The following is an 18,962-nucleotide window of genomic DNA, read 5'->3' on the forward strand; positions in this document are numbered from 1 at the left end:
GGGGGAGGGTTGGGGGTTCTGAGGGGGACGGGAAGTGGGTGGGGCAAGGGCGGGGCTAGGGCATGACGGGGGCGGGGCTAGGGCGGGGCTCCTCCCGTCCTCTTTTTTGCTTGCTGAAATATGGTAACCCTAAGAAAACCGAATACCCTTGCCCTGCCCCTGTCCCTGCCCCTTCTCCTAGCCCCCGCCCCCTCTCACTCCATTCCCCCTCCCTCATTCACTCCCCCCCCCCCTCGCTCACTCCCTCATTTTCACCAGGCTGGGGCAGGGGATTGGGTTGCAGGAAGGGGCTCTGGCTCTGGCTGGGGGTGTGGATGAGGGGTTTGGGATGCAACAGAGGGCTCCGGGCTGGGACACAGCATGACCACATGGACAGCATTGCACTGCTTCCTACAGATCCTGGAATTTTCAAACTGTCCTTGCAGCTTATTCTTTGCAGGGGTAGGGGTGGAACAATGTGATGGAATCTCCATATGGGGATCTTCAGAGATTTAATCCCCCATGTTCCCTCCAGGGAGTTTTACTGCAGGAGGCGGGGGCAGTCTGGCTTTGTTATATTCTGTACAGGAGCTCTCTGACTAAGCTTTGTGCCGGAAGTCCCTCAATTTAGTAACCGTGTTTAATTGTGTGATCCAAAAGACACAAATACTGACTGATACTATGTACAGACGGGGGAAATACTTCTAAAATAACTGTCAGTGATTCCCCTTTGTTCTGCAGGAACTAGTATATTACATCATTTCCTGTGTTGCTCAGCTAATGCCACTGACTAACTGTTCACAACATAAAACAAGTTAGTGAAGCGCTTATGTTTTTACAGGACAGAAGCTGCTGGATACCTTAGCTGAAACCTGGGATTTCTTTTTCAGTGACGTCCTGCCCATGCTTCAGGCTATTTTCTATCCTGTGCAGGTGAAATATTTCTTTGTTACTTTAGAATCCAGAAAAGGCCGTTTGACGGGTTGATCAACAAATTGTCACAACTGTCAAACTATTCCAGAGGGACCAATCTGTTAGTGCAGCTGTTCTGTAGAGTCAAGTCATTTGCATGAATGGTGAAGTTCTCATGTGAAAAACATGAAGGGGGAACTTTGAAAAGAGGAACTGCATGCAGTGAGGATGTTTAGTCCTTATGTCAGCTCACACTAGAGCAAAAGGATATGAATAGTAAAATGAAGATGGGCAATCAGTGAAGCAAGCACAGCTGTGTTGACTTCAGCATGTACATTTCCAGCTAGGCCTTGTACATGGATATATCTGAAGTGCCTGCACTTGGTATAGTGTTAAAAATGTCAATGGAAAATTTTGTACTCTGTAAGTCATTTTCAGACATTTCCAGTTTTGTTATTGATGTACTTCTTCGCTGGTGTAAATTGGCTCAGATTCATTGAAGTGAGTGGAGTTTCACTAATTCACACCAGCAGAGAATTTTACCTGAAATCATTTTAAACATGCTTAAGGCACTTGACCTCCTTGTGGGGAAAAAGGACCTGGTTTTCAGAAACATCCTCCTATTTTGCAGGGTTAACTTTGCATCTATAATTAATTGATAAATCTGTTAATTGGGTATCTAAATGCTGTCAGTATGATCATTTGCACTTGCAGGCACAAAATCCTAGTTCTACGGAAAAGTTGAAACTTTATAAATATGTTGTTTCTGCAAGTAAAGGAAACAGCTGAAAAAATTCTTAAAGCATGTAAAGCATACAGGGCCACATTGTTCACTGACTTGTGCCATGTGTAGCCATTTAAACCAGTACAATCACCAACAAATCAGAATATTGGGTGGAATTTTCAAAAGTATTTTGGCACTTAGTGGGATTTTCAAAAGCTGCAAGGTAAATTAGTTGCCTAATGTCCCTCTCAAATCAATGGAAGTTAGGCACCAAACTCACTTAGGTGCTTTTGATAATCCCACTAAGCACCTACTTACATCTTTAGGTGCCTAACTTTCTTTGAAAATCTGCCCCTAGGTGAGTTAGGAACACAAGTCCCATTCTCTTTCTATGGGACTTGTGACTGGGATTTTCAGAGGAATCTGAATGTGTATCTGAGGACGTGCATGTCCTAGGGATGAGCCCTTATGTCACCAACTGAACTAACTACAGTAGTGCAAACCCTAGTGTAAACAAGGAAATGGGGGCTAATCCCTAGTACAGACAAAGCCAGAGGCTGCTATTGCTGCTAGAAACACGTTCTTTGGGCAGGAGCTGTCTTTAGTGAGATGTGGTCTTCCCTGGAGAAAAAGTAGTTGCATGAAATCATGATGTGAAGCATCAGCGCTGCTTCTGCTTTGTACACTGAGACAGTAGTACAGGCAGGTTTTGAGCAGTGGTGGAACCAGGGGGCCGAAGGGACTTTGGTGGTACCCACCTGCAGTTATACCTATTGGCTTGAAAAGGTGCCACACATAAACCTAAAGGCCACCAGGGGGCTGGTCGCCCCCTCTCCATTAGCTCTGCCACTGTACTGAGGGTTCCCTGAATTTTAAAGAGAGAGGGAGCCACCGCTGGGCAGGGCTGGGAAGTACCAAACCTAGACAAAGTGTGAATTCCCACCTGGCACCCAAATCAGGGAAATAAACAGAAATTCAAACGTTGCCCTTGTTAAAATACTCTTAAAACTTTATACTACTATATTTAGGGTTCCAAAATATTCTTACAGGATGTAAATTCAGGAAAGATCCCCGATTACATGCGTATCCAGATGTGGCAAAGTTACCACTAACACACTTCTTCCTGGCTGGATGTCGTGCGGCAACAACTTTTGCCTCAGTTTCCCCCACTGTCCTTTGGCCACGCCTGGATTCTCCGACTGTCCTTGTCTGTCCCTCTGACCCTGGACAGTCACCCCAGCCCTTCTAGCTGAAGTGCAACCCAGCTGTCCCCTGAGGGAACCCCTGCAGCCTTTCTCCTGGGAGCATCCCTCATTCCCTCTGCCCCCTCACTGTTCCTCTGGGTCCAGCTCTCTGGCTTTGCAGAAGTCAGCAGGTAAGCTCCCCTGTAGCTCCTCTGCCTTCAGCCTTCTTTGGCCCTCAGCTCTGGCGGTCTGGTTTAGAGCCAGCGGGCAACTGCCTCTGCTGCTCTTTGACCTTCAGCCCTCTCCAGCCCCAGTGCTCTGGCTTGGGGACACCAGTCAGCAAACCCATTTTACTGCTCTCCTGCCTTCAGCCTTCTCCCAGGCACCATATAAAGTCTCCTGGCTCTGGTAGCTCTTACCGCCTATCATTCCCCTGACTGACCCATGCCCTGACTCACCAGGTCTCTCCTCCCCTAATACCAAGAAGAACCCTCTTGTAAACCCAATTAATTGACCAAACTGGAGTGTGCTGATAAGGCTCTAGCACACTGGCCCTGCTCCCTCTTAAAGAGGGTCTTGTACTGATTTGTGGATTACAGACTAAATAATCCAGTCCATGGCAATGATAGACAAGTCATACAAAAGTATCGTGTGAGTCCACACAAAGATTATGGATCTACAAATTGGTTTGATTTTTGACCATCCCAAATATTTCCTTTGAATTTGCATTGAATTTACCATTCCTACTACTCGTAAAGATTTAAGAAAAGCACTTATACTTGGGATTCTGACAGTTATTTTTAAATGGCTCGTCATCCTTATTGTGGTGATTCTGTTGATAGGGGAAGGAGCCCTCGGTTCGTCAGCTGGCTCTCCTGCATTTTCGGAACATTATAACCCTCAATATTAAATTAGAAGATGCCCTGTCGCGTTCCAGAGCCAGGGTTCCACCTTCAATTATTCAGATGCTGCTAATACTCCAGGTAAAGAGTTTTGGTTATATTTTAAAAATCTCTTTCTATGCTGTATTGACAACATTTTCAAAAGTGGCCACTGATTTTTGGGTGCCCAGTTTGAGACATCTCGACCCTGGATTTTAGAGGCACCGAGAATCCACTAGTCCAGGTGAAGCCATGGAACTATAGTTCTCAACGTTGCTGAAAGTGGAGTTTGTGGAGATTCTAACAGCGCAAAGCAAAAATTAAGGAACCCAAAAGTAGAGGCCACTTTTGAAAATTGAGCCTAAAGGCATAAAGTTTTGGTATCAGGTTCATATTTGTGGCAGTAACACAACTTTCGAGGGGTGCTATGGGCTGACGCACTCGTATTTCTGGAGATTGGTGGTTTCATCATAATGCTTAGTACAGATTTGATCATGTCAACAAATTCTGTCAAAATTGCTTGCTAGTCACAGATGTAAGAGTCTAGGTACTGGTGTTTTCTTTAAATATTTATCCAGTCCTTTGTCCAGAAGTTGGGGATAAGTAGAAAATTACATAGATACAAATTAGGGCTGTTAAGCAATTGAAAAAATTAACTGTGCGATTAATCGCACAATTAAACAATAATAGAATATCATTTAAATATTTTGGATGTTTTTCTACATTTTCAAATATATTGATTTAAATTATAACACAGAATACAAAGTGTACAGTGCTCACTTTATATTTATTTACAAATATTTGCAATGTAAAAAACAAAAGAAATAGTATTTTTCAGTTCACCTAATACAAGTACTGTAGTGCAATCACCGACAGTTGAACTTACAAATGTAGAATTGTACAAAAAAACTGCATTCAAAAATAAAACAATGTAAAACTTTAGAGCCTACAAATCCACTAAGTCCTATTTCTTGTTCAGCCAATCGCTCAGACAAACAAGTTTGTTTACGTTTGCAGGAGATAATGCTGCCTGCTTCTTCTTCGCAATGTCACCTGAAAGTGCGAACAGGTGTTCGCATGGCACTGTTGTAGCCGGTATTGCAAGATATTTATGTGGCAGATATGCTAAACATTCGTAGGCCCCTTCATGCTTCAGCCACCATTCCAGAGGACATGCTTCCATGCTGATGATGCTTGTTAAAAAAATAATGCGTTAATTAAATTTGTGACTGGGAGAGTGTCATAAATATAAAGGGAAGGGTAACAACCTTTATGTGTGCAGTAACATAAAATCCCTCCTGGCCAGAGGTACAGAATCATTTTACCTGTAAGGGGTTAGTCAGTTCAGTTAACCTAGTTGGCACCTGACCAGAAGGACCAATGGGAAAAGAAGATACTTTCAAATCTGGGGTGGGGAGGTTTTGTTTGTGCTCTCTTTATTTGTTCCCTCTGGATAGATAGAGAGAGAGAGAGACCAAGCAGGTAACCCATCTCTTGAAAAGATACCTTGAAATGATACATCTGAAATTACAGAAATTGTAAGAAAAAGGCAAGTAAATGTTTTAGATTATCTTTTGTTTTAGCCTGTGAATTTTCCCTATGCTAAGAGGGAGGTTTATTCCTGTTTTTGTAACTTTGAAGTTGAGCCTAGAGGGGAATCCTCTGTGTTTTAAAATCTTTTTATCACTCTGTAAAATTACCTTCCATCCTGATTTTACAGAGGTGTTTCTTTTACTTTTTTCTTTATAATAAAGATCTTCTTTTAAGAATCTGATTGATTTTTAGTGTCCTAAAAACCAAAGGGTTTGTTCTGTGCTTACTTTGTTAACATATTGGTTAGTATATTATTATCAAGCCTCCCCGGGTAAGGGGGTGAAGGAGTTTGGGGGGGGATATTTTGGGGAAATAGGAACTCCAAGTGGTCCTTTTTCTAAATCACTTGGTGGTGGCAGCAATACAGTCCAAGGACAAGGAAAGGATTTGTGCCTTGGGGAAGTTTTTAACCTAAGCTGGTAGAAATAAGCTTAGGGGGTCTTTCATGCGGGTCCCCACATCTGTAACCCAGAGTTCAGAGTGGGGAGGGAACCCTGACAGAGAGATTTGTATATTTCTGGCTCTATTATATCCGCATTCTGCTATATATTTCATGTTATAGCAATCTCGGATGATGACTCAGCACATATTTATTTTAAGAACACTTGGCTGAACAAGAAGTAGGACTGATTGGAGTTGCAGGCTCTAAAGTTTTGCATGGTTTTGTTTATGAGTGCAGTTATGTAACAAAAAAAATCTACATTTGTATGTTGCAGTTTCACAATAAAGAGATTGCACTACAGTACTCGTATGAGGAGAATTGAAAAATACTGTTTCTTTTGTTTATCATTTTTACAGTGCAAATAATCGTAATAAAAATAATAATATAAAGTGAGCACTATATATTTTGTATTCTGTGTTGTAATTGAAATCAATATATTTGAAAATGTAGAAAAACATCCAAAAATATTTAATAAATCTAAATTGGTATTCTATTGTTTAATATTGTGATTAAAACTGTGATTAATCATGATTAATTTTTTAATTGCGATTAATTTTTTTGAGTTAATCGTGTGAGTTAACTGCGATTAATCGACAGCCCTAATACAAATAAATGAAACCAGGGAAACTGTCAGAAGAAAAATAAGATATCCAGAAAGAAAAGCAGCACCTAGTTTGAAAAATATTCAAAGAATGTGTATGTTGGAAGTAATGTTTGTGAGCATTTGATGAAAGAAAAAAATCACAACAGGATGAGTGTGTTAAGAGGGAAAGGTGTCACTTCTTAAAAACTGGGGCAATTGAGACATTGTGGTTAGTAAATTTTTATATACGGATGGATTTAGAACAAACGAAAGGAAATACTTTTTCACTTCTGTTTGAGGTCATTGAATCAACTACTGTGGCTGATTGTATTTTAAGGGCTGCATAATTTAACAACCAATGGGGGGAGGGATAGCTCAGTGGTTTGAGCATTGGCCTGCTAAACCCAGGGTTGTGAGTTCAATCCTTGAGGGGGCATTTAGGGATCTGGGGCCAAAAAAATAACAAAAAGAATCTGTCAGGGACAGTACTTGGTCCTGCTGTGAAGGCAGGGGACTGGACTCGACTCCATGACCTTTTAAGGTCCCTTCCAGTTCTATGAGATAGGTATATCTCCATATATTACTCTGTTATGGGTAATGCTTCAAGACCTCTGCTGGATCAAGAACAGGTATTTTTCCCCAGTACCATATTGCACAGTTGTCTAGGTACATTATATCAGCAGGGCTTAAAGTCAGGGAGGTCACAAACCTGGCAAAAAATAAAAATTAAGCTGGGTCACTGAGAGCACACTTTAAGCACTCTTACCAAAGCTGGTGTTCCCAGATTATGAAACACCCCTTACTTTTTTTCAGACAATGTTAAACGCTGGTTTTCAGTTTTTTCACCAATATTAGCCACTGCTAGGATCCTAGGATCCTACTCCCATTGAAGTCAGTGGCAAGACTTCCATTGACTGCAATAGGAGCTGGATAACATCGTATATTAGAAAGTTCAGAGGAGGTGATGGAATGATCTGCCAGGAACAGTGCTGCAGGGAAGTTTATTGCCCCCCTCCCTTGTCCACCCGCAGGAAACATTAACAGGATAATAAGCACTGGGGTTTTTTATTTACAGTAAAAGGCCAAATTTATTCCCTGTGCAACTCCACTGATTTAAATCAATAATTACATGGGGATGTATTCATCCCTGGATGTTTATTCATATAAATCTCTCACTTATAATCATACAGCAGGAAGCTAGTGACAAAAATTGTTGTTTGCCAATTGTTGCCTGGCTTTGCGGTTTAAAATCTAGGTGAAATCAAACCAAAGACTTACAGTGTCAAAGAGGATCAGGGAATGAGTCAGTTTCTCTGTTTACATTTATAAAAGCTCATAGTCAATTCAGAAGGAAGTCTGTTTCCCAAACCCAAACATCAGACTAAACAAAAGCTAATTTTTGTACATTTAGAGGTAGCAAGTGCAGTGTTTTAAACTTGTTGAGTAAGATTAAATCCTGTTGTGAGTAGAGGTGGGGCACGGATAACAATGCAACTATCTGGTTGTCATGCGAGATTACAAATCACATGGTAAAGTTTTATGCTCAGACTTCCCAGAATGATGGAGAGTGTTACAGACCTGTCTGAGTCACCCTCATGGATCACAAGTCTGTTCTAATTGGACTCAACCTTTGTGCTTCCAAGCCAGCTGGGACTGGGCAGCATCAAATCAGTTTCTAGATCAGGGCCTGTAAGGGTATGTCTACACAGCCCTGGTCTACACTGGGTGGGGGATCAATCTAAGTTACGCTGCTTCAGCTATGTGAATAATGTAGCTGAAGTCGACGTACTTAGATCGACTTACCGTGGTGTCTTCACTGTGGTGAATCGACTGTTGTCGCTCCCCCATCGACTCTGCCTGCGCCTCTCGCAGCGCTGGAGTACAGGAGTCAACAGGAGAGTGCTCGGGGGTCGATTTATCGTGTCTAGACTAGACGCGATAAATCAATTCCCGCTGGATCGATTGCTGCCCGCCGATCCGGCGGGTAGTGTGGACATACCCACAGCAAAGTAAAACCCGTGGCTGGCCCATGCCAGCTGATTCTAGCTCATGGGGCTGTTTTATTACTGTGTGGACTTCCAGGCTCGGGCTGGAGCCCAGGATCTAGGACCTTGTGAAGTGGGAGGATCCCAGAGCTTGGGCTCCAGCCTGAGCCTGAACGTCTACACAGCAGTTTTTCAGCTCCAGAGCCTTAGCCCTGCAAGCCCAAGTCAGCTGACCTGGGCCAGCCACAGGTTTTTTATCCCTGTGCAGACATGTCCTAAGGTACATCCTTACAGATCTTTAGGAAACACAGAAAAGCCTGTATGCTCTCACCCTTGAATCTGTGCTCAGTTGTCTGAGCCCTTGGACCCACTCCTGCAGTCCTTCCATTTTCTGGTAGTGATCAGATATGGGGGGAGAGAGAGAGACCGGGGCAGATCCTGCTTTTACATAACATTTCTGAACCCTGTGTCTGGTGACCAGCTAATCAACTGCAGACTCTAGTCCTGTGGTTAGCTGAGAAGTTCCAGCCATCTAGAGTTCAAACTGGGAAAATCAATTCCCTCCAGCCGGCTCCTCTCTCTAGCAAAACCTTGGTACAGGGGGTAGACCCCCTTGGTTGGGACACAGTTACTTACCATTGATGATTCTTTTGTGTTAGTCCTTCTGGGAATTAGGCATTACGCTAAGCTGCCCTGGGTTTGTCCTTGATAGCTCTAAGCAGCTAGTTACAACCTGAAAGTGTCGGTCAGATTCTTCAACATGGCAGTTACAGTGTCAATGGAAGGCCGTAATTTGATACAGACATGTACCAATGCATTACATCTGGTTGGATCAAAGACTAGAAGCACTCTGGAGGCAATGGGATTTGTTTGTGGTGTGGGGTAAACTTGGTATTGGTCATGTACCTTTCTTCACTGGTAGATGGAGCCCGTCTGGCCAGAGGAAGACAAAGTAACACAGGACTTTTTCTTCATGGAGGGGGAATGTAGGTTTATAAAGAAGAGTGGGAAGTCATGAGAAACTCTGATCCCTATTCAACATACAGGCCCCAATCTAGCAAAGCATGTAAACACATGCTTAACTTTGACCACATGAGTAATCTCACTGACTTCAGTGGGATTACTTGCATGTTTAAAGTTCGGTATATGCTTAAGTGCCTTGATGTATTGCTGCCGACACACAGGACTCACCACAAAGGAGAAAATAGTCCCTTTGACGTATTTCTCAGTGAGAAGGCCAGGAATGAAGTTGGTCCCTGCATTTCCTCCTAGAGGGTAAACTTTTCTTTCAATCAGGTCTCCCAACCTCTGAGCCATGGGCTACATTTATCTTCAGCCCACCCAGCAGCCTCATCCCAAGGAGTGCACTCCAGCCTGTGATACAGTTTCAGCATCAATTCACTGGCATAAGTTGACATAAAATGGTATATGAATTGGGATAGAAAATCTCACAATCCACCCTGCCCTTCACAGACATGTGTAGACACCACCATTTCTCTGTGAGTAAGGCATCGGAGATATGAAACTAGGGACCAGGAAGAGAAGAAGAAATGAATGAAAATGTAGTTCAGGAATCTGAATTTGGGAGTTGAGACAAACTGGAGCAGCTAGATTATCTAAAGAGCAACAAAGCGTATCAAGGGATTATAAAAGGTCAGATACCCAAGTGACTTGTTCTATGGGTGCCACATGACAAAATCTCATATCCCCTCTGTCACCACTTCGAAAATGTGCCCACGGAAACGGGGAGAGAAATATGTTCACTTTTGGAATAAGATTGTAGGGTGTCATCACAAAGCAGTAGCAAACAGCAGAACTGAGGCTAACATTTAAGGATCAGAAAGTATTCCTAGAGCCAGGTTTTCCAGTGCATGTATGCACCTCACCATCAACCTAATCTGGTCCTACAACCAGTTTAACTAACCCTGGAAAGCTCACCCCAGTATCATCTGGTGGCCAAGAAAGAATTGACATAGATGGTGAAGTCCTTGCCCTATTAAAGTACTCATCCAGAGGCTCTTATCGCACTCAACTTCTCTGCTGCCAGCATGCCAGGAGAAAGTGTGACCAGTTGCGCTGCACTGATCCTTAACTGCAGTGTTAGCCCCCATGGCCACATATAGACAACATAAATTAAAGCAGCCCTTAGATAGCTCTAGCTGGACTTGGGCCTGCAAGAGCAGCATCAGGATCAGGGGAGTGCAAAGAGGAACTTAAGGCACCTTTGCATGCACACACATACAGACACTCTCAGCCTGCATTCTCTGGCCCTTTGTGTGGAATTAGAAAGCAGGAGAATGAGTCAGAAAGGAAGCAGGAAAATGGGGGTGAAAAAGCACAGAGATTTGGGAAGAACAACTCACAAAACACCAGAGAGACAAAATGGTCACTGCGTGATTCCCAGAAGGTATTTATACAGAGGACTAAAAAAAAAACCTGAGTTATTTTGAAAAACATGTGGTACAGAGGCCCTTTGTTTGCCACTGTGACTGGAACATCTTATCACTTAGTGTCCTAGTTTAGGCCTGAGAGAGTCTGCAAAGAGGGGTAAGAGAATATTTAGCTGAACATCTCTCATTTGACATAAGGATAATGTGGAGTCCATACAGAGGGTTAAAAAAAACCTCTCCAGGCAGCACAAAGTATTTAAAAAGATATAAAATACAAAGTACAATATCTCTCGCATTGGGGGATGAGGTCTTTTTACACAGCAGGTCCTAATGGAAAAATAAAACCATGCGGTGTCATGTGTGGCTTCTCTGAGCTTCATTTGAACTCTTGGGTCAGTCATCTTCGTGTAAAAGCAGACAAAATAAATAAATACATCTGCCCAGTGGGACCTATTTCTTGTCTCTGTAATGTGCCTAAATGTTCTTTATATATCCCATCTCATTTCAAATGGGTGCAAAGGGCATTTCAAAGGGTGTAATCAAATACAAAGACTGCCGTTTCCCCATCTGGGCAGCAACACAGCAAACCAATGACAATGTAGCAGTTAGAGAACAAAATGACCTGCACTCTCCTGAGCACGGCAGGGTCTGTTCTTTGGAACTGAAGCTTTTCTAACACTGAAGGCAGTATCAGTTGGGGCCAATATATTATGGCCTTGAGGTTCATAGTTTGGCAGTCTTTTGTCAGGGGTAGCCTTGCTGAGCCTTTGAGACTTCAGCACAGGAGACAGGCAGGTTATAAGCAGGTCAGGGCGGCAGATGGTTTGGGGCACCAAGATGTTTATAACTCTTTTTTGGCAGTTTTTGAAATAGGGAACCTCTGGTGTTTAAGGATATGAGAAATGGGTACATACAAATACACCACAGGGCCTAAATATAAAACAGCATTTCTTAAAGTGTACCTTCCCCTGCCTTTTTGGAAATAAGATCCTCTCCTTCTTCCCCACAATGGAGACCTGTGTCTGTTGCCCTCTGTGTGTTGTTTCTCTGGGCTTTCAGCCCCATAGATAAAGATGGCAGTGATAGTTCTTACATGGGTAGAAATCACAGCCAGATCCGTAGCTGGTTTAAATTGGCATCACTCCAATTGACTCCAACTCCAGTGACTTCAGTTGATTTACATGAGTTTGAGACTATGCCCTCAAATTTCCACTTCGGAAAACTTTGTATGTAAGAACCTGTGCACTTGTGAACTGTGGCTAGTGTAATGTTTTATTGTCTCTATTACCAAATACAGATGTGTCACACACAGTAGGTATGGCACTATTTCGTGCCCTGTGATGGATCATGTGTTGCCATGCAGTTGTTTGGGTCTTTTCAGAGAGAGAATTTTTTCAAAGAGAAATGTGACTTTTTCTCCGTGCAGAATGTATTGTTTCTCTTTGCTTTTGCTTTATTCATTAACGCTATAATTTTTCTATATTAATTTGCTAGATTTCCAGTGCTGAGAATTTTTTTCACACAGAGTTAGACGTGACCTTGTGATACTGGCATTGTTTCATTTACAGCTTATTATATGACCCCGATCCTTCACAGTTCAGGCCAGGAGTGCTGCATGTATAAATGCAAAAGGAAAAGCTATGATTTAGACAGAGAGTGCAAGAAAAATTGATCTGACAGTACTAAGAGCACAACTTAGAGTAACACAGATGCTGCTCTAAGTTGTGCCTCAGGGCTGGACTGTCACCCAATGGCCACAACCTCTGGGAAGCATAAATGTAACTTAAATAATAATACCTAGCTCTTATACAGCATTTTTCATCAGTAGATCTCAAAGCACTTTACAAAGGGAGTTCAGTATCATTATCCCCATTTTACAGATGGGGAAACTGAAGCACAGGGAGGTGAAGTGACTCGCCCAAGATCACCAAGCAGGCCAAGGGCAGATTTGGGGATAGAATCAGGTCTCCAGAGTCCCCGTCCACTGCCCTATCCAGTAGGCTATCCTCCCTTAAAACTACCTTCACATTCCTCTCTCCTGAGCTGTGCCAGGCAGTGAAGAGCTGGCCCTAAGCAACTGGTCCCTCGAGCCAAGTTCTGCTTTCAGTTACACCTGTATTAATTGGGAGTAATTCCAATGAAGTTAATGGAATGACACTGGTGTAAATGGGGGTCAGGATCAGGCCCTAGAGCTGTTGAGGATGTGACTTAATGATAGTGGGTGGCTAGCAATTTTCCGCTTGCAAGCTGTAGTTTTATATTTAAGGAGGGAAACCACATCAGAGGCATTTTCCCCTCGGTATATATTTAGCTCTGTTTTCACAAGGCTTTGAGAAGAAGAATTTCTTATTTCAGGAGTTACCACAGCTGAGTTCAGTGCTATGCCCCCAGGCACTTGGGTGGGGGAACAATTGTGGTTACTATTAGCCATTCTACAAGCTTTAACGAAAAAAAACAGATTATTTCTCAGAGGTAATTCAACCTGAGCCAAAATTCCTGTGACAAACTAAGAGAACCAAGTTCTACTCATGTGGACTCTGCTTAAACCCAGGCCAATGAAATTCGCCCACAACGTGGGTAGGTTTATTTTCTTTTTTAAATTGGATCTTCACTGAAAATTAGCAAGCAGCGCATACCAAAACACAGTCGGTTTTCTTTGTTCTTTGCCTTAACCAGGACGGAAAGAGGAAAAGGAGTACAGATTGTCCTCTGCTCTTTGTTCTGCGAGCAGATGACTCACATGCACCTGCTTCAAGTATGTTGTGCCATAATATTTTAACTCTGCATATTCCCCATTCTTTTAATGCAAGAAGAGCAGTATGACCTAGGGACTACTTCAAGAGAATTGGACTTGGGCCTTGTTTACATGAGAAAGTAGCTTCTATTTAATGAAGTTGGTTTAGAAACCAGTTTAAATCAGTGCAGGCTCCTCTTGTGTAGACACTTCATATGTACCTTGAAGAGTATCATATATCAATTTAGCTTATGTGCTTACCTACACAGACAGTTGCATTGGTCTGATTTAGTTAAACCAGTGCAAAAGGCTGTGTGGACATCGTAAAAGTGGTTTATTTTGGGTTAGCTAAAGTCCATTAGAACAGGTTTAACCTGAACCAAAAACAAGCCACACTTAAACCAAAATAAGAGTGTCCATGCAGGAGTTTGCACCAGTTTAACTAAACTGATTTAATTAAACCAGTGCAAGTATGTGTGTAGATAAGTGCAAAGTAGGTAAAAAATCAGCTTATGCTAAATCAATATAAACCACTCTGAAACTGAAATAAGAGTGTCTGCTCAAGGGCTTTGCTCCAGTTTAACTAAATGGTTTTTTGACCAGTTGAGTCAGTTGGTACAAACGTGTCTGTAGAAATTTCTTGTGTAGTCACATTTTGGTCTGTATTCCAAAACTGGCATCAGAAATAGTATAAGCACTTGGGGCACTGAAAAACCCTGATCTAACCAAGGTGGTATCACACGGAAAGGTTATTGTTTGAAGAATAAAAGAGATGCCAGCAAAGTGTGAGATTCTTTTGGGGCGTTGGGGTGGGGATAGTAATGCTGTAACCCAGAGGGGAATCTGGACTGTTGAATTCTTTTGAGGTGAACAGACTGATTGATTGAAATACTGGCTGAGGTCAATATTTACAGTCCATTGCACCAAGGTACATCCCATTCTAGGGCAACCCCATTCACATGACACCTGACATGAATAATAATAACAACCACATTTGCAGCAGTAAAAATGCAGGCTCATGCTGTTTGTAGGCTTTTAATGTTAACATTGTATAATTCAAATTTGCCTAGAATTTCTGAGAGGAAACCCATAGATTTCCAGTGAGATCTGCTTTCAACCCCAACTGCGTGCAGAAAGAGTTCTTGCATCTCCTTGAACAGACACTGACTTTACACAGTAGGGGCAACAAGGCAGCACACTGCTTAGTACTTTTCAGTTTAGCATAAAACAAGATAACTTTCAGCAGCAAGCTCTTTCTGGGGGACAGCTCACCTCCGCTCACCATTTTTCCCCCTCCTAATACCTCTTGATCTCCCATTGCTGCTGTGTATAATGGGTAACATTATGTTTTTAAATCAAGGTTGGATTTTTTTTTCTAAAAGCGACGCTCTATTTCAAATAGGAATTAAATCAGGGAAGTTCTATGGCCTGTGTTATGCAGGAGGTCAGACAAGATGATCACAGAGATCCCTTCTGTCTGTGAATCTATGAAATATTACAGATTCTAAAACGCATGACGCTACTGCACTGAGCTTTGAGCTCTGGGAGCCATTGTTGGGCATCCTTCTACCCCACCCACCTCCTGCCATTGTCTCTTCCTTCTCTGTTTCTCTCCCTTACATTCTCTTCTGTGCTGTTCTTTTCCTCTTCTATTCCCACCTCCCACATACTCCATAGACCATAAGGAGAGATGCAGACAGGAAAGCTGTTGAGTGCGTGATGGCATGTCAAATGCAGGCTGGCTGAAAGCTTTGCTTCTCTGCAGGCAGCTCTTTCTCGGATCACTGTCTATTTTCTCTCTCTCCGTTTCTTTGAGCATGTCTGTAAAAGTGGGTCAGGGCCCGGCGGAGGCTCTCTGCACAGCTCCCACTTGCATGGAATGGGAGCTGAACGCGAAGGCTGCAGTTAGTTGCTGTGGTTGAAAAGACTTTTTCAGGAATGCCTGTAACTGCGGAAGCCTCACAGAGTCAGGAATGACATAAGCTAATTACAGTGGAACCCAATTGTAAATAGTGAACTTGGATATAATGAAACCCTATTTACAGTGTATAAAACGAGAGTCCCAAATTGTTTGCATGGCGGGGTGAGGTGCAGTTATGGTTAGATGACTCTGCGTAGAGGGGCAATTCCAGCTTTCCTAGCCAGGGAAGGGGTTGTCCCCCAGCTGTGGAATTTGTGTAGTTTGCCTGCACTGCACTGAGAGTGGCAAATTTATGGGAAAATCCTACACAATTTCAGAGGAATGAAACCATCCGGCTCCTATAGAAATCTATAGGGTTCTCTGCAAATGTCTCTAAAATTATGTGGCATTTAATCCAGAATGAAATTCTCTCTCTAGGTCTCTTGAACAACCCTATAGAATTTTATAGCAGAGATAAAACTCTATTCTATGTGTATTCCATAGGGACAGGATTTGAGGGAGAAAGGGTTACGAAGGGAGTGCAGATCCTATCTGCCTGTCTATCATCTGTCCCATGTTGTTCCTACCCCCATGTTGCCAGGCAGGGAGGCCACTGGCATGGAACAGGTAACGCTTGAGGACAAAGGTTCCACCACTATTTGGATTCTCCAGTCCACTATCCCACAATGGGAGCACATAAGGGGTGTGAATGGAGGCCAGTCAGTAGTCTGGTAGAAGTAGCGTCTGTTGAATGTCTCAACAAGCCTGGAGGGAGAGGTCTGAGAAATCATGACTGGTGTGGAGAAAGGGAATCAGGAAGTGTTATTTACCTTTCACATGGCACAAGAACCAAGGTCACCCAATGAAATTAATAGGCACCAGATTTAAAACAAACAAAAGGAAGTACTTCTTCACATAGTGAAGAGTCAACCTGGGGACCTCATTCCCAGGGGATGTTGTGAAAGCCAAAACTATAACTGAATTCCAAAAAAGAACTAGATAAGCTCATGGAGGACAGGTCCACCAGTGGCTATTAGCAAACATGTCCAGGATGCAACCCCGTGCTTTGAGTGTCCTTAGGCCTCTGACTGCCAGATGCTGGGACTGGACACCAGGGGATGGATCACTTGATGATTGCCATGTTCTGCTCACTCCCTTTGAAGTTTCTGGCACTGGCTACTGTCAGAAGACAAGATACTGGGCTAGATGGACCATTGGTCTCACCCAGTATGGCTGTTCTTTTGTTCCCCTTTTTTGCCCCTCTGCATGTGCCCAGCATCCACAGAGCTGGCTGTGGGCATGGTGATTTTGTTCAGAAAGAAGCTGTATTGTTGAATTATCATTATTTTATTTTATTTTTTCTAGAGAAGGCTCCACTGCACTTATATGGTGATCAGTAAAGGGCATAGATGTGATATATTAGATCTGTCATTCTGTGTAAGTAATGTTTTGTTCTGTGGTGAGTGTGTAGGGTTAACTCTTATGCAGTAGTAATTGTATAGTCTTGCCCTTAGCTCCCTAGGTGCAAAAGTAACAAGCATATGCACTCTGTGATATGTGAAACTACTGTGTAATTCATTACCTTGCTGCTACCTGATAATTACAGGCAATTAAAAGGTAAACAGTTAACCATGTGACTGAACAGTGCTTAGATTATGTGGGTGTTCTTTGAATTAAATCATTACCAGAAGTGAGACTGCCTGCTTTTCCATTGTTTCCAATTTAGTTAGCATGTAGTTTCAGCAAAACATCCTGTAGTGGTTTTTAGCCACCTTTAAAATTGATTGCAGCTGACTAACTGGCATGCCACCACAGAGCTTTTTTTATGGTAGATAGTCAATCTGAGAATGACCATCTCTTCAATAACAGGATGGGAGTGGTTTAACAAAAGACAAAAAATTGAATTCCCTTTCTCATAATGTAATGAGCTGTGCTGGAACTGAGAGCTCTTAACCCTGGCACTTAGCAGCAAACCTTAAAACTAGCTCTTTTAGTACTACCAAATGCATCGTTTTGCACATGTTACATGAGGAATTGTTCTTTAGTTCCTAATCCAGATACAAGTTTGGAAAAAAGCAAACCAGTTTTTGCAACCAAGCTGCCCACCTGCAAGGGAAGCACAGTATTTGAACCAGATGAAGTCACCCTCTCTATCAGCTTAACCCTTAGCAAAGTACATTAGTTACTCTCCAGGTATGTTTCACTTAAGGACTGTCTAATTTCCTGGGCTTTACCTAGGCTAGTAGGGGCCAGGGGTCAGATGGGGGGAAGGCATCTATTGTTGCTTAAAGTCAGGGTAAGGAGACTCTGGAGTTCTGAGTGATCTTTCAAGAATCTCATTTTCTCTCCAGCCCCGTCTTCTTGCTGTCATGGACCAAGACCTCACTGTACAAATATAACAAAAAGACAGTCCCTTCCCCAAAGATCTTACAATCTAAGCAGAACACAAGAGAGAACAAGTGAATACAGAGAGACCGACGGGGGAGTACAAGGAAACAAGGCAACACTAATAACAGAATTGATTTTGTGACAAATAAATAATGTGATGATGCTAATGATCCAGGAGTAGTCTTGTGATCCAATAGCATCCTGGTACCATGGGATCCTTGCTGGGCTCCTAGAAGAAAAAGATAGACACGTCATTCCTCCTGTATATACTCATCTGCCCTTGATGTGGCTTCTCAGTATGTAGCTCAAGAGAACAAGAAACTCTAATAAGCAGTGGGGAATTTCCAGTGTTTTTCAACATTTCTGAATCACAAAGGGGCCAAACCACAGCTGGTATGAACTGGTATAGTTCTGCTGAAGTCGCCAGTTTCCAGCAGCATACGATCTGGACCAGTAGTTTTGTCTCAAAAATAATAGAATGAGCTATATTTATGGTAACCTTGTAGATTACATGAATAAAAGCAGAAAAGTTGCTCCTTGGAGGCAGTCTTTTCATACTGTGCAGAAATCAATAGGAAAATCAGCCAACTTTGAACAAAATGTTACGTCGATTTTTAAAGCCATATTCTCAGCTCGAGTAAATTGGTGTCACTCTGTTGATTTCAGTGGAGCTACACTGATTTATACCAGCTGAAGATCTGGCCCAAGATGTGCAGTGTAGCAGTAGCTACTGACCCTTGCTATAGACAGGGGGGTTACCTTTTGTAATCTTCATTGCTGTCAGGTGACTGCAGCCAGGAAATAAGGATCAATCTCTTATCACCACTCATCCATATGTACCCTTATTACATATAATATTTAAATTTGGGGGTTCAATGTAGTTTGGTTGTAAATTAACTTGGTTGTCTTTACTTTCTAAGGCCGATGAGCTCTAGGATTCATAGATGAAGATAGAAAACTGTTTCCCATTCCCCAGACATGTTAATGTTTAAAAGGGACACACAGGAAAAAGTGTCCACACTAGAGCTGGTTGGAAATTTTCGGATGCAACATTTCGTTGTTGGAAAATGCCAGTTCGTCAGAATCTGAAGAAATGTGTCAATTTTCATTAAACTTTTGATGGAAACCAGGCAGGCTGCCACAGGGCCAGGGATCCCACAGCTGCCAGGCTCCTGGGCTCTGTGGCAGCCCACCTAGCAAGGAGCTTGGGCCTCTTTGGGACTTAGGACAATTGCCTGGGGAGTCGGGCAGCTAGCTCCCTGATTCT

General features: G+C 42.7%; 1 protein-coding gene across 6 annotated transcripts in view; it reads left to right on the plus strand.

Moving 5' to 3' along the window:
- Nucleotides 1-18,962, plus strand: part of PRR5 (proline rich 5) — a 145,456-nt gene that overhangs the window by 94,788 nt on the left and 31,706 nt on the right. For all 6 annotated transcript variants that reach the window (XM_054038085.1, XM_054038059.1, XM_054038043.1 and 3 more), the window contains 2 exons: nucleotides 821-912; nucleotides 3,642-3,782. In XM_054038085.1, the coding sequence (XP_053894060.1) occupies nucleotides 821-912; nucleotides 3,642-3,782 (233 nt within the window). The remainder of the gene's footprint in view (nucleotides 1-820; nucleotides 913-3,641; nucleotides 3,783-18,962) is intronic.

Source organism: Malaclemys terrapin, chromosome 1, assembly GCF_027887155.1.
Source record: "Malaclemys terrapin pileata isolate rMalTer1 chromosome 1, rMalTer1.hap1, whole genome shotgun sequence".
NCBI classification, from domain to species: Eukaryota; Metazoa; Chordata; order Testudines; family Emydidae; genus Malaclemys; species Malaclemys terrapin.